At 42.0% G+C, this 13672-nt stretch overlaps 1 protein-coding gene across 1 annotated transcript in view; it reads left to right on the top strand.

Moving 5' to 3' along the window:
- The window catches only part of MAGI2 (membrane associated guanylate kinase, WW and PDZ domain containing 2), a 1467824-nt gene that overhangs the window by 1287530 nt on the left and 166622 nt on the right, over positions 1–13672 (top strand). Inside the window, 2 exon segments of the mRNA XM_010848097.1 lie at positions 1310–1502; positions 9021–9281. Of these exon segments, the coding sequence (XP_010846399.1) occupies positions 1310–1502; positions 9021–9281 (454 nt within the window).

Raw genomic sequence — 13672 nt, 5'->3', positions numbered from 1 at the left:
ACTCTTGAGAGTCTCTTGGACTGCAAGGAGATCCAACCAGTCAATCCTAAAGGAAATCAGTCCTGAATAGTCATTGGAAGGACTGATGTTGAAGCTGAAACTCCAATACTTTAGCCTCCTGATGAGAAGAACTGATTCATTTGAAAAGACCCTGATGCTGGGAAACATTGTAGGTGAGAGGAGAAGGGGACGACAGAGGATGAGATGGTTGCATGGCATCACCAACTCGATGGAAGTGAGTTTGAGTAACCTCCGGGAGCTGGCGATGGACAGGGAAACCTGGCATGCTGCAGTCTATGGGGTTATAAAGAGTCAGACTTGACTGAGCGACTGAAATGAACTGTCCAGGGAAAGTCAGCCACGAATTCTGCTTTGTTTTGTTTTGTTTTCTCCTTACCTCCAGCTTTTCAAAGCAAAATGAAAATTAAAAGACGAAAAGCATTTTGAACCTTTATCTGAATTTAATAATACACAGCAGTCAGTTTCCCCTGACACTTTTCAAGAGCTCACTATGTGCCCTGAGCAAAGTCACATGCTTCCCATGTGCTGTTCATTTCACATCTCCCAACAGTTCCATAAATAGGAATGGGTCCTATTTTGCAGGTGAAGCAACTGAGGCTTGCAGAGGTGCAAAGGCCTTGCCTGTGGCCACACAAAGAAAGAACTGGAGCTAGTTTGTTTCATTTTAGAGCCCATGTGCAGTGCCAGTAGCATCAGACATTTGGAGTTAAGGGTGGTAACTTACGAGCCAGTTAGCAAGTGTCCCCCAAACTTTATGGCCATGAAAAGCAAGTTCAAAACAGCTGTTTCTCTAAGAGGAGTTAGCAACCTGGAAGAGTTAGAACAGCATCCTTTCAGCCTCTCATTTTTCATTTTTCAAGTACATACTCAGTGGGTTCAGTTCAGTTCAGTTCAGTCACTCAGTCATGTCCAACTCTTTGTGACCTCATGAATCACAGCACGTCAGGCCTCCCTGTCCATCACCAACTCCCGGAATTCACTCAAACTCATGTCCATCGAGTCGGTGATGTCATCCAGCCATCTCATTCTCTGTCATCCCCTTATCCTCCTGCCCCCAATCCCTCCCTGCATCAGAGTCTTTTCCAATGAGTCAACTCTTCACATGAGGTGGCCAAAGTATTAGAGTTCAAGCTTCAGCATCAGTCCTTCCAATGAACACCCAGGACTGATCTCCTTTAGGATGGAGGGTAGAGAGTATAAAAGCTTCCACTAAATTACTACATACATACTAGGAAGGAAAAAGAAAGTTTAAAACATAAATGTTCTTTTCTTCTCATTGCTTCTGTAGATTTTGATTGGAGCCGTCATCGCCATGGGCTCAGCTGACAGAGATGGCCGCCTACACCCAGGAGATGAGCTCGTCTATGTAGATGGAATTCCAGTGGCTGGAAAGACCCACCGCTATGTCATCGACCTTATGCACCATGCAGCCCGGAATGGGCAGGTCAACCTCACTGTGAGAAGAAAGGTGCTATGTGGAGGTGGGTAGCTCGAACCAGCAGTAGGAGTTGGGGGTTAGGTGATGTGATGCTTTGTGAGTCGTGGTCAGGACACTGGAAACAACATTTTAAATCGGTTTCCATATTATGAGGGAAAAGACCAACCTAGATATTCCACATGTAACAATGAAGTTGAAAGTGCAGATTTTCACCTCACTAGTATAATACATTTCTAAGCAGTCAGGGACGGGGGAGCCTGGTGGGCTGCCGTTTATGGGGTCGCACAGAGTCGGACACGACTGAAGCGACTTAGCAGCAGCAGCAGCAAGCAGTCTTTGAGGCTGACATTTTCCATGGAGTCATTAAAAAAATTCCTAGCAAAGCCTGGGACTAATTTAAGATGTGTATGCTCTTTGCTTTTTAGTAGGTGCTAGTTATAAGAAGAACATTATAGTAGTGAAAAATATAGATTCTGAAAATGTTCTTCATTGTGTTTACAAGCCAAAAACCTCAGTGTTTTGATACCACAATAAGGCAACGAGGATGGAAAACTAGCTTCCTTTGTAGAGCCTGATAAAAGGTAACAATGGAATGATTACCCTGATTTAGAAAAATACAGCTATATGTTACTCTGAGAAAACACAGTTCATATAACTCCAAAGTTATGAGACAGAGAAATTAGAAGTAATTATTCCCTTTGCAACCATTTTCTCAGCTTCATAAAAGAATCCACAAAGACATACTTTTAAAATCAGCCCTCTTAGTCATATTATGATGATTCAGTTTATCTCTCTTTACCATGTCTCAACTCCCCCAAAAAAGATTTATATTTGTAAGAATTATGTTCATTACAAGCATTATACTTTTTTTTTAATCATCTGAGCACTCAGTAACATTGGGAATATAGTTCCAAACCACAAGTGTTTTTCTCTGTGACAGCGCCAACGATGTTCTGGCGTCACCTGCCCCGTGAGTCTGCTGGCCTCTTTGCTTAGCTACCTACTGCTCCTCATACAGAATGATCAATGCTAGAATTAGGAGGGACCTTAGAAAGAGCAACGTGAAATCCCTCCTGTAACAGATGACAAATCAAGGCCCAGGGGTTCAGTAGATCACCCTGTGGTCTGCAGTGAGTCAGTGATCACGCAGAGACCCATCTCTCCAGCCAGGGCTTCTTTCTTTACACCATTTCCAGTTCCCTTCCACACTCTACAACCAACCCCATGTCCAGTGAATTCAAAGCCATTAGACCAACCTTTAGCAAATGTCACTCCCTAACATAAGGACTCTTCTACATGTGCTATTATCATCACACGTTTGAATTTTTTAAAAGGCCACCAGCTAATTACAGGCTCTAAACCACTCAAGAAGATAAGGTTTGCTAGTCAAATTAAAAATCCTTTTTGAGTCTTCTAGAAACTAGATTTAGAACAAGAGCCATCACTTAAAAGGCTAAGTCAGAAGTACTGTTAGCCCTTACCCATAGAGACTGCTGTGGATCTTGTATCATACGGAGCTTTTGCTAAGAGGTGCCATTCATCTTCAGAAATTCACGGCAGACCGCTTGACCCAGTGAGGTAAAGCACCTTGAATTATGCCTTATCCTTGGGCGAGGTGCCAGGAGGGAAGACAGTGTTTGCTTGGTTAACATTTAACTGTCTCTCACCCTCCAGAATGATTTTTAATAAAACGTTTGCTGTGTTATATGTTCTGTAACCCAAAGATAAATTAGGAAGATGCTTGATTTACAAGGAAATATACTGCAAAGTGCAAAAACCAGTGCAGCAACATAATTTCATGCTCTTCTTGCCACCAGCTGATCATTGCAAATTAAATTTTGTTCTAATCAACCCAAGCTATTGGAGTGTATGCCAAATACTGCAAAAATGTATTCTTGCAATTTGTGGATTGTGTGACTTCCGTGAAGATACTCTTTGATGCAGTTCTTAGCAACTTTACTCATTTAGGCGTTCAAGTGCATTTCAAGTGTATTTAATTTTTGAAAACGTTCTACTGCAGACTGCTCATTCACACCAGAAGAGTTTCCAAGTTAGTTCAACCCACTCTTCCTTGAAAGCTTTATGAGTATTAAAAACAATTAAGTTCAGCAAAGGATACTTTGATAGTAAAGTCAGTGCCTCGAAATAGGATGGGACAGATTTTAAAAATATGCACAGGAAGACAGCCTTTCTTCATAGCTGCCATTTCTTCAACAGTGAGAAGAGATAGCTGCAAATGGATGTGGAAATGGAGATGTCATTTCTAGGGTTCTTATTATCATGGTTAAAATTATTATGCTTTCCTAAGCCAAGGCAGTGGGGGTACAAGCCTAGCTTATGATGAGATGGTTCAAAGCCGAGGCAAATGAGCAATTACATAATGAAGAGACAGAAGATGAACAAGAAGACAGGCAGTGTCACCCACTTCTTGCATAAAGGAGCACTGTAATGGAAAAAGAGCTGAAAGAAGGAAGGTCATAGAGATTATACCCTTCAGCATTATGCTTGCTTCGGCTTGTTCAAATGTCCTGCTTCACCTCAGAAGACCCTAGGCAGTGGTTTCCTAGCTAATGCTCAAGAGGGAAAAAAAAACAAAAACAACATTGATTATGAGAAATATAGACCAGTTAGTTACATTGAGCAAAAATGAAAATAACGGAGAAACCTGCTTCAAATGTTAACATATACATTATGTATGTTACATACATAACACACTAAAAATAGAAAGGCAAAATGTTCAATTAGACAATGGCAAACTAGACACTCGAAAGTGAGAAATTGTGGAGTAAAGGATGAAAACATCCAATTATGTATCCAATTTTATCAGATAATTTTAGTACAGATCTTGCACCTTAAACTAGTTTTGAGATTTGTCTTATCCATGCCACTAGCTCCAGTATTTAGCTGTTTTTTCCCCAAGGATAGTAGACGAGTGGCTTTAATTGTTACACTGAAAGTATAAATATTTATATGTCTCAGCTTTGAGATGCTCGACATAGTGACACATTATTTTGAATACATGCTATTCATCTGAGAGAAGAGTGTCTCTGAGGAGTTTCTAGAGCTGATGTGCAAGAAAGTTTTATGACTCAATCAGAACTTGTTAGAGTCCATCTTAAAGCTATCAGCATCTTTTCGTTAACACCTAAGGGAAAGTATGGTCTTCCCTGGTGGCTCAGCTGGTAAAGAATCCGCCTGCAATGTGGGAGACCTGGGTTTGATCCCTGGGTTGGGAAGATCACCTGGAGAAGGGAAAGGCTACCCACTCCAGAATCCTGACCTAGAGAATTCCATGGCCTGTATAGGCCATGGGGTCGCAAAGAGTTGGACATGACTGAGCGACTTTCACTTTGAAGGGAAAGTGATTATTGGCCCGATGCTGAGAAAGGGAAAAGTCTTCTTTACAACTGGGTGAAAAGTTTAGTCAGTGATTAGGGTACTGGTGCGGAGAAGGCAGTGGCACCTCACTCCAGTACTCTTGCCTGGAAAATTCCATGGACGGAGGAGCCTGGTAGGCTGCAGTCCATGGGGTCGCTGAGAGTCGGACACGATTGAGCGACTTCACTTTCACTTTCCACTTTCATGCACTGGAGAAGGAAATGGCAACCCACTCCAGTGTTCTTGCCTGGAGAATCCCAGAGACGGGGTAGCCTAGCAGGCTGCCGTCTATGGGGTCGCACAGAGTCGGACACAACTGAAGTGACTTGCAGCAGGGTACTGGTGAATTTCCTGCTCCTGACTGCTATACTTTTTGTCAGTTCTAAATGCAGTCCCTTATTCTTTGTCTATAAGCATTTAAATAAGTTGTCTGCCCTGTTGAGCATAAAGCAGGAGTACATAAAATCAAATGCCTGTGGGTGGGCCAGCCCCTTACATGGCAAGGGCACTACAGGGATGCACTATGCCTGTGGACACTCTAGCGCACGTATCTAAGCTCTACCATGCACAGTCCCCATTGCCTCAGCCATGCTTTAAGACTCACACATCTGCAGTGCTGTCATACATCTGTGGGACAGTCCTGAGAAGGGACCCAGGCACACCCTGAAAGCAGGCAGGGGCTGCTTGGTTACAGAGTCTGAGAGTTCTGATACCCACCGGGTGATCTTGAAGGGAAAAAAGGGCTCTGGTTGAACAAGTCTCTTTGCCTACATGCTCCTCACTCCATGGGTAAATGAGTAAATCAGGAATGTACAGGAGACACTGGGGAGTAGTTGAGACTGTGGGGCCTTGCACATTTCATACTCAGTCAAGGGGGCAGCAATTGCCCAACTGTAATTGATTATTGGAAGCTTCCCAGGTGGTGCTAGTGGTAAAGAACCCACTTGCCACTGCAGGAGACGTAAGAGACATGGGTTTGATCCCTGGGTCTGAAGATCCCCTGGAGAAGGGCATGGCAACCTACTCCAGTATTTTTGCCTGGAGAATCCCATGGACAGAGGAGCCAAATATTTCAAGAGAAACTAGAAATCCAGCTTTCTATAAAATCTCCCTATTTAAAAATATTGCCAATTAATTTTAATAATCATTTAATAAACTCTAGGCCAGCACTGTGTGGAGAAGGCAATGGCACCCCACTCCAGTACTCTTGCCTGGAAAATCCCATGGACGGAGGAGCCTGGTAGGCTTCAGTCCATGGGGTCGCTAGGAGTTGGACACGACTGAGCGACCTCACTTTCACTTTTCACTTTCATGCATTGGAGAAGGAAATGGCAACCCACTCCAGTGTTCTTGCCTGGAGAATCCCAGGGACAGGGGAGCCTGGTGGGCTGCCGTCTATGGGGTCGCACAGGGTCGGACACGACTGAAGCGACTTAGCAGCAGCAGGCCAGCACTGTGAAGGAATCATTAATAGGTCTGCAGACCAGGAGCAGCTCCTGGCCAGCACTTGACTGTTCTTGTCAAAACTACTTCAACCTGGAGGACTTTATCAATGACACCTGCCTTCCCAGACTCTCTCTCCCAGTCAGCACAGTGATGATTTCCAGTATGACCGGTGAGGACAGACAGAAGCTAAACCTAAAAATTAATTATCTGATTTGAGTAGATATTAAGTGACTGAATTTTGTATACTCATTTGGCTGTAAGCCAGAAGGATGAGTCAGGGATACTGGAAATTAGTGAGTTTTTTTTTTTTAATGCACATGGTATTTAGTCACTTTCTGACATTTTACTATATTATTCTAAAACAATATTATTCATGCTCCATACCAGGAAGTGTTGTTGAAAAGAAGACAGGCTCGTTTGTGTCTAGAGACAGCCAAGTAGAAAAATGATGTGGAATCAGTTCTATTCCTCAAAGCCAATCGTTGGAAGTCGTCTTAACTCCCTGGGTTTAAATGTGCTCGTGGTGTTAAAGATAAAGAACATTGTTGGAGAGGATGAAAGAGACATCCAGAAGCAATAGAAATGTACTCTGTTAATGCATTTGACTCCTTCACTCACCCGGGGACCACTTGCATTGACTTAAACAATGATTGTCTTTCTTTCTCCCTTTAGAACCAGTGGCAGATCCACTGTGAGTCATTTACTGCAAAGACAGATAATTTTTCTTTGTGCTGCTGTACTGACGACTGCAGCTCTCAACTCCCTAAAATATGACAGCCAGAAAATGAGATCTTTCTTGTCACTGCCTATGACATTTAGTTACTGATTTGGTCCAGTAACTTGGGGAGCTCTTCAATTTAATGTTGCAGCATAATAATTGTTTGTTTTTCTTCTTCCTGACTATCTCTAATCACTTTATTTCCAACTTGTGCAAGGACTGATAAAGGACATGTGTGCTTCACCAGGAAAATAACAGCTTGTCTTTGGATGATGTTTTCTAGTGGAGAGGGTTCATTTTACAGGCAGTTTGAAATTCTGGTAGAAAAGAGGAAAAAGCTTTGCCATTGACATTTTTTGTTGTTTTTCTTTTATCACTTCAGTACATTTCTTACAGATGAATGGCATCTATTTGCTTTATTTTATTAAAACCTGATTGAGTAAATATCACAGAAAATTCAAATTTATCAAGTGATAATAAGCAGCAGCCTGGATCTTCTTCATTTTGTACTTACAGATGAGAAATGAATACATTTTTGTAAAGATCATTTGTAAAACAGTATTTTAGTAAATGCAGTTCCATTTTCTGTAGGTATCAGTGTAACAAAACATCTCTTATAGTCAGTGTTCTTGCTCCCTGATTTTTGAACTGACTTTGATTTTTGAAATGAAATGATTTTTCATTTCAGAATATAATTGCAGCTTAAGTAAGAAGCCCTCACTGGAACTTTGGCTAATTATTTTTAACTTGCCATATGAGACAACTTCCAGTATGCCAAATAGGAAACCATATCTAAAGACCCAAAAAAGAATCATTAATTATCATTATTTTCATCATTATTTTCAGTCTTAATGTCCCTCTATTCCATAAATATCTTTTGAGTACAGATGGACAGGGAGGCCTGGCGTGCTGCAGTCCATGGGGTCTCAAAGAGTTGGACATGACTGAGTGACTAAACTGAATCAAATTGTAAGATGGAGATGAAATGGTCATTTTTCTAATTACAGCATTCTACCTGCTTGCTTTTAAGTTTTTTTTTCATCAGAATACCAGAACCTAAGTATTATTGTAAAATAACAAAATTCTTTCTTGGATGATAGATCAACTTTCAATTTAAAACCTAGCTTCTCTTGGCTGCCAACTTTCTGTCATTTCCCCCTGAAAATATACTTACTTTCTCATGGAAGTATTGGCTTGGTTTATCTGGTTGATATAAACTATATTTTGTAATAATACAGAATTTAAATGAACAAGGCTTCTAACACCTCCCTTAGAGATTCAAAGTTCATCATTCCTTAGCCTGATATCATTGTTAGATTTGATCCTAGAGTGAGCAAAGTAAGTGTTTTCCACCTATACAAAGTGAATTAACACTTCAAGGCTAACAGGGTGTCACAATATTAAATAAAACCATGGCTATTTAGTAAAATTGCAATAGAGCTCTTACATGGACATATCCTGTTAGCCCCAGCTACAATCAGCATTCCTCCCAGTGTGGCCTTGAAACCTCATCTAAATTCCTGGGCTCAGTTGTTCCTATATCTACTGAAAAAACTTCTTGGGTGGACTTTGAAGATGTGTATTTCATGCTAGTTCTGTAAGTTTTATGTGTAGTACAGTTTAGGATTCTGTCTACCTGTTTCATGGTCTTTTATGGTCTGTCTTAAGATCAATTATGATCATGAAACTAAGAAGCCCTATATTTCAAACTAGGTGTTGTCTAAGGGAGTTGTAATTTTACCAAGGAGAATTTATAAACAAGTAACAGCACAGGGGGACTTGAGGAGGGGTTTTACTTGCATTTGCTGAGAAGGGTGGAAGGGAACAAGACCTAGGGGCCTCCTTAACCAGGTTCATAGCCTTTTAAATATGCATCACATCCAGAGACTGGGAGAATAGGAGCGTCAAGCAGTCTTGTAACAATACAGGTGTCTGGAACAGTGCCCAGGGCACAGGAGATGCTCGTTCATTCAGAGTCTGGCTAAATAACCAGGTACCTGTGTATGATGTGTGTTCCAGGGGAGCCCTGCCCAGAGAATGGGAGGAGTCCAGGCTCCGTGTCGACCCACCACAGTTCTCCTCGCAGTGACTACGCAACCTACACCAACACCTACAGCAACAGTAACCATGCCGTCCCCACCAGCAACGCCTCTCCCCCCGAAGGCTTCGCCTCCCACAGCCTGCAGACCAGCGACGTGGTCATTCACCGCAAAGAGAACGAGGGTTTCGGCTTTGTCATCATCAGCTCCCTGAACAGGCCAGAGTCTGGATCCACTATAAGTAAGTGACTGCTCTGCCTGCTTTTGAATAAGAGGTCATCTTTCCATTGTCTGGTGGTGGGGGATCCCAGACAAGCAGACCAGAGAAATGTTGTGTTCATAAATAAATGTGCAGCCTGAAAGTCACAGGCTACAGTCACAACTAAGGCATCTTTAACACTTGACCAGTCAAAATGCTGACTTTGGCTTAGAAAGAATGCAAGACTACCACTGATGTCCCCCCAAACCCACAACCCCCATGAAAGCTCTTCTTTCACTTTATATTGGGAAGAAAATAAAGCAGAGCGATATAGGAGTCTTGATATGAGGAAAGGGGCACTCCTGTTCCATAGAGTGACTGATATGAGACCAAGACACAGAGCTGGGCAGGAGCTAGGCCATGCAGGGCCTCACACACCCTCGGGAAGGAGTGTGGATTATAGATTAAATCCTTGTGAGCCATTGGAAGGTTCTAAATGGTAGACAGATATCTAACTTAATATTTTTAAAAGATGAATCCAGCTACTTGTTAAAAATGAAATCAGAGGAAAGAGAGCTGGAGTGGAAGTGTGAGACACAGTGAGGAGGCCTTTAAAAGAGTCCTGTGGATCGTGCTGATATTCTGTGATGGATAAAATATTAAATCACTGTGCTGTGCACCTGGAACTAATGTATTATTGTAGGTCAACTATATTTTAGTAAAAAAATAAATAAATTTTACAATAAGTGAATAACTTAATAAGACAGCCCTGGAGGTCCAGAGATTCTAGTGCCTTCCCTTAGGGTAGAAGTTGTGGAATGGGGGAAGTGGGTGATTTCACCTTCAGAGGTTCCTCCAAATCTCTGGTTCCAAGAGACTGTACAACAGGTGACAGCCAGAGGTTAAATTTCTCTTCTGATCAAGCATCTTTGCAGATTCTCAGCTTCTGCAGTGGTTTTCCTTTCAGCCACACTATTTCAAAAGTTACTTGTCAGCCAGCAAGCATTAGGACTGAAGTGATAGGAAAACTTGTTCAATTTTTATGTTGAAGTGATTTAGCCCAAAATGGTGTGAATAGAAACACTATAATAGAGAGCAATAAGAGGAAAAAAATAATAATAATTGAGTCATGTTGTGGTCCTAAATTTTGTATGAATTGTGGTTGTTCCCAGCACATGGTGGGGGGTGCAGATGTCAAATAGTGCTCAAGAAATCAAATTGTTGAGTATGAATACGAACTTTTTATGATAAAGTTAATGTTAGCAAAATACTACCAGGACTAAATGCCAGAGAATTGCCCTGTTTAGCTTTAGCTTTGACAAATTCAAGGGTGGAAACTATAGAAGCATTAAACCTCGTTGAATATGTACGGAAGCTAAATTGCATACATCTGAAAGTATGATTTCACTTATCTTTTTCTTCATGATAAGCCAAAGAAATAAATCCAGTCTTTAAGCATAGAGTAAAAGCAGGATTCTGTCAGTGTGGTGGATTCACCAAGATTAAAAGGACACAAGACTAAAGATTTTCATGAATTATATAAATAGTTTGCCAATAATTTACACTTGGGGAAAACATTCACAGAGAGCTTTTGTAGCTATTCCAGTCATTCAAATTGTTTGCCGGATCCTGTCGGGACAGGATACTTAAAGGACTGGAATAAAACAAAGTATACTGCCACAATGAAAGTGTTAAGAATGTACGTAAGGTCTCATCTTTATTTGAAGTGTAACAGCATAATTGCTAAATGTACAGGAGGATGTGTGTACGCACACACATGTACTTATTACGTAAAGAAGCCACAGATGATCTTTCTCTTGCAGAGAAGATCCATGCACGGACAGATTTGGAGAACACCAGGTACCAGTGCTTACAATTAAATGTGGATTTTTCTTTCTGCCAAGTGACATTAGACTGACCTCAAAAGAGTAATTCTACCCCTTTTTTGAAATGGTATTATTTTATATCACCCTGGACAGTGGAAATAGATTCTAGAGTTCATACTTCTTAGCTTCTTTTTTTTTCACATATTTATTTCTTTTCAATTTAAGAAAATTGAAACACACACTGTCCCTATGTTCCATGGGAAGAGCAGCTATTACACTGATAGCACATAGTGTTTACAGCCTATAATTTGCAACATGCAGCTAAAAGGTTCCTAGACCTAATACTGTTTTATACCTAACTTTCATAATAATTTTCAACTCTAATGTTGAAGAGAAAAACTAAGCACCTCTTTGTTGTGCCACACAGCCACTGTCAGCAGATCAAGCTTTCCTGGGCTCTGGGAGACTGGGAGAATCTGATGCTATCAGGAGTCACAGTCATTCCCGGGGCTGTGTCATGTTGCTCTTAGTTTCTTATCTGAGCATAAGATCTTGAACACATTTGTAGTTTATTTTTAAGGCTACTGAGACGCTTTCCTTAACGGACAGGCGCTGTTATTTATGCCTTTGATAGGGGTACTGTCACATTTAGGCGAGGGAGTGGCGTGGCTATAATCATACTGCCTGCTCCTGAAACCTGGCTCGTCACTTACTGGCTGTGTGACCTTGAAGAAATTTCACAAGCTTTTTGGACTTTACAGTTTCCTTGAATGAAAAGAGAAAGTAATTCTAATGCCTGTGTCATCAGGTTGCTATGAGGGTTGAGTGAATTAGTACAAATAAGTGCTTAGAAAAACTCTGCCTCAGAGTAAGCACTAAGTATGCCCTTGTTGCTGCCTTGACCACCTTGCCTGCTAGGAATCATCACTGCAATCAGCTCACTCTTCTCGGAGTGCTGAGTTCACGCTGGCATCAGTTCAGTCTGCCATTTGTCAGTGCCCCCCACTCTCCCAAAGCAGCTAAATCTGAGCCACAGATGAGCATCTCTGAGGGCCAGCACCCCCTCTCCCATCCTGACCTTCTGGGTGCAGAGTCTTCCCGATGCCCCAGGCCAGTAGTAGGGGTGGTAAGAGCAGCAGTGTCGTCGGCCACAGCAGACCAGCAGGCCTTGCTGAGGCTTCAGGCAGGAAGTCTCCCCAGACTTCACTAACCAATGGACTAGAAAAGGCGTGGCAGACATCAGAATTCAGACTCAAGGCTGTAGCTTTTAGAATATCCTGCAAACCTGATGTCTCTGTTGACTGTATCAGAGAAGAGCAGAGATCTGGAGATACTGTGTAAGCTTCCCTGCCCTCCAAAGAAAGCATTCCCTTCCCCAGCTTCTTCAGCCCAGGTGGCAACTTTGTCAGGGAGGCCAGATGTTTAACCAATTGGGAACTTTGAAAACCAGCAAGCTTCCTGAACATTTTTGTCCCATTATCCAAAATATTGCTTTTGTTTTTTAGACTTTAAAATTGAACTCAAGGGAAAACAAAGTGGTTTGCAAACCAGAACCTAGGGTAACAGTGAACTGTAACAGGCATTTGCACTTAAAAGCGTTTGAAAGGATTAAAAAAAATTATATATAAAGCTGTTCATGGCCATGTTATTGATAAACATTGAAAGTTGGAAGTAATGTTAGAAGTTTCTCCAGAACTGGAAATGTTGGTATATTTGGAAAGTTCAAGGGATTTGCTGCCCATGACTGACTCTCCTGTCGTGCTTGCTGAGGTTTTGTACTCAGGATAAAGAAGGCTCAGGTAGGCTTCTGATTCAGAGTGGATCAGATGCCTGCTCTATAAAAATGCCCCAGCGGCCACGTGCAGTGGGGTTGACAGGTCAGTCTTTGGGCCTCCCTAGTGGAAGGTCTGAGTCTGACAACCTGGTTTTATTACAGAGCTATAACCTGTCACCACAGATGCTTCCTGCTCTGACCTCGAAACCTGTTTTCCTACCAGCGGTTCCCAAGAAGGGCTTTGACACAACTGATGAAATAAAGTGATGCTTAGTGTCCTGCTCTTATAAAACCTGTGAGGAAGGTTATGTTGAAATGTATGGAGTCAACGTGCCTGGGCAGCTCGGAAATCGGTGGTAGGGGCCTGTAGCCTGTTGAGCAGATTCATAAACTTAGGTGCAAACAAACTGAAGGTCAGGCATGCTCAGGACAGCAACCGTAACCCAACCAGGCGGCAGCAGTGGAGGAGCAAGCACTTCAGCCTTTCTTTCCCTTATTCACATTGTCCCAATGTCATCAACTGGTTTCTGTCTTTACTGGAAATGCCTCACTGGTCAACACGATACTGGCTCTTCATCTTTCAGCTCTGGGTGAGAGTTGAAAATCTTTTTTCCCGCACGTGAACTTTCTCTGGCACAGGTGGGGAGCACAGACTAGGTCATTGTTGACTTTCCCTAATGCCCACTGCAATCTGATATTCTAGGGAAAAGTTAGTCAGTTTTACCTTTGGTAGAATGCCCTGATGACTCGCAAAGTTCTTAATGATATCCATAGGTCCTGGTGTTGAAAAGTTATTCTAGAGATTCAGAAACTTATCCAGTGGCTCTTTTGTG

Source organism: Bison bison, unplaced genomic scaffold (assembly GCF_000754665.1).
Source record: "Bison bison bison isolate TAMUID 2011002044 unplaced genomic scaffold, Bison_UMD1.0 scf7180017864260, whole genome shotgun sequence".
In the NCBI taxonomy this organism is placed as follows: domain Eukaryota; kingdom Metazoa; phylum Chordata; class Mammalia; order Artiodactyla; family Bovidae; genus Bison; species Bison bison.
The sequence above is the reverse complement of the archived record's forward strand: the minus strand, read 5'-3'. Positions and strand labels throughout refer to the sequence as shown.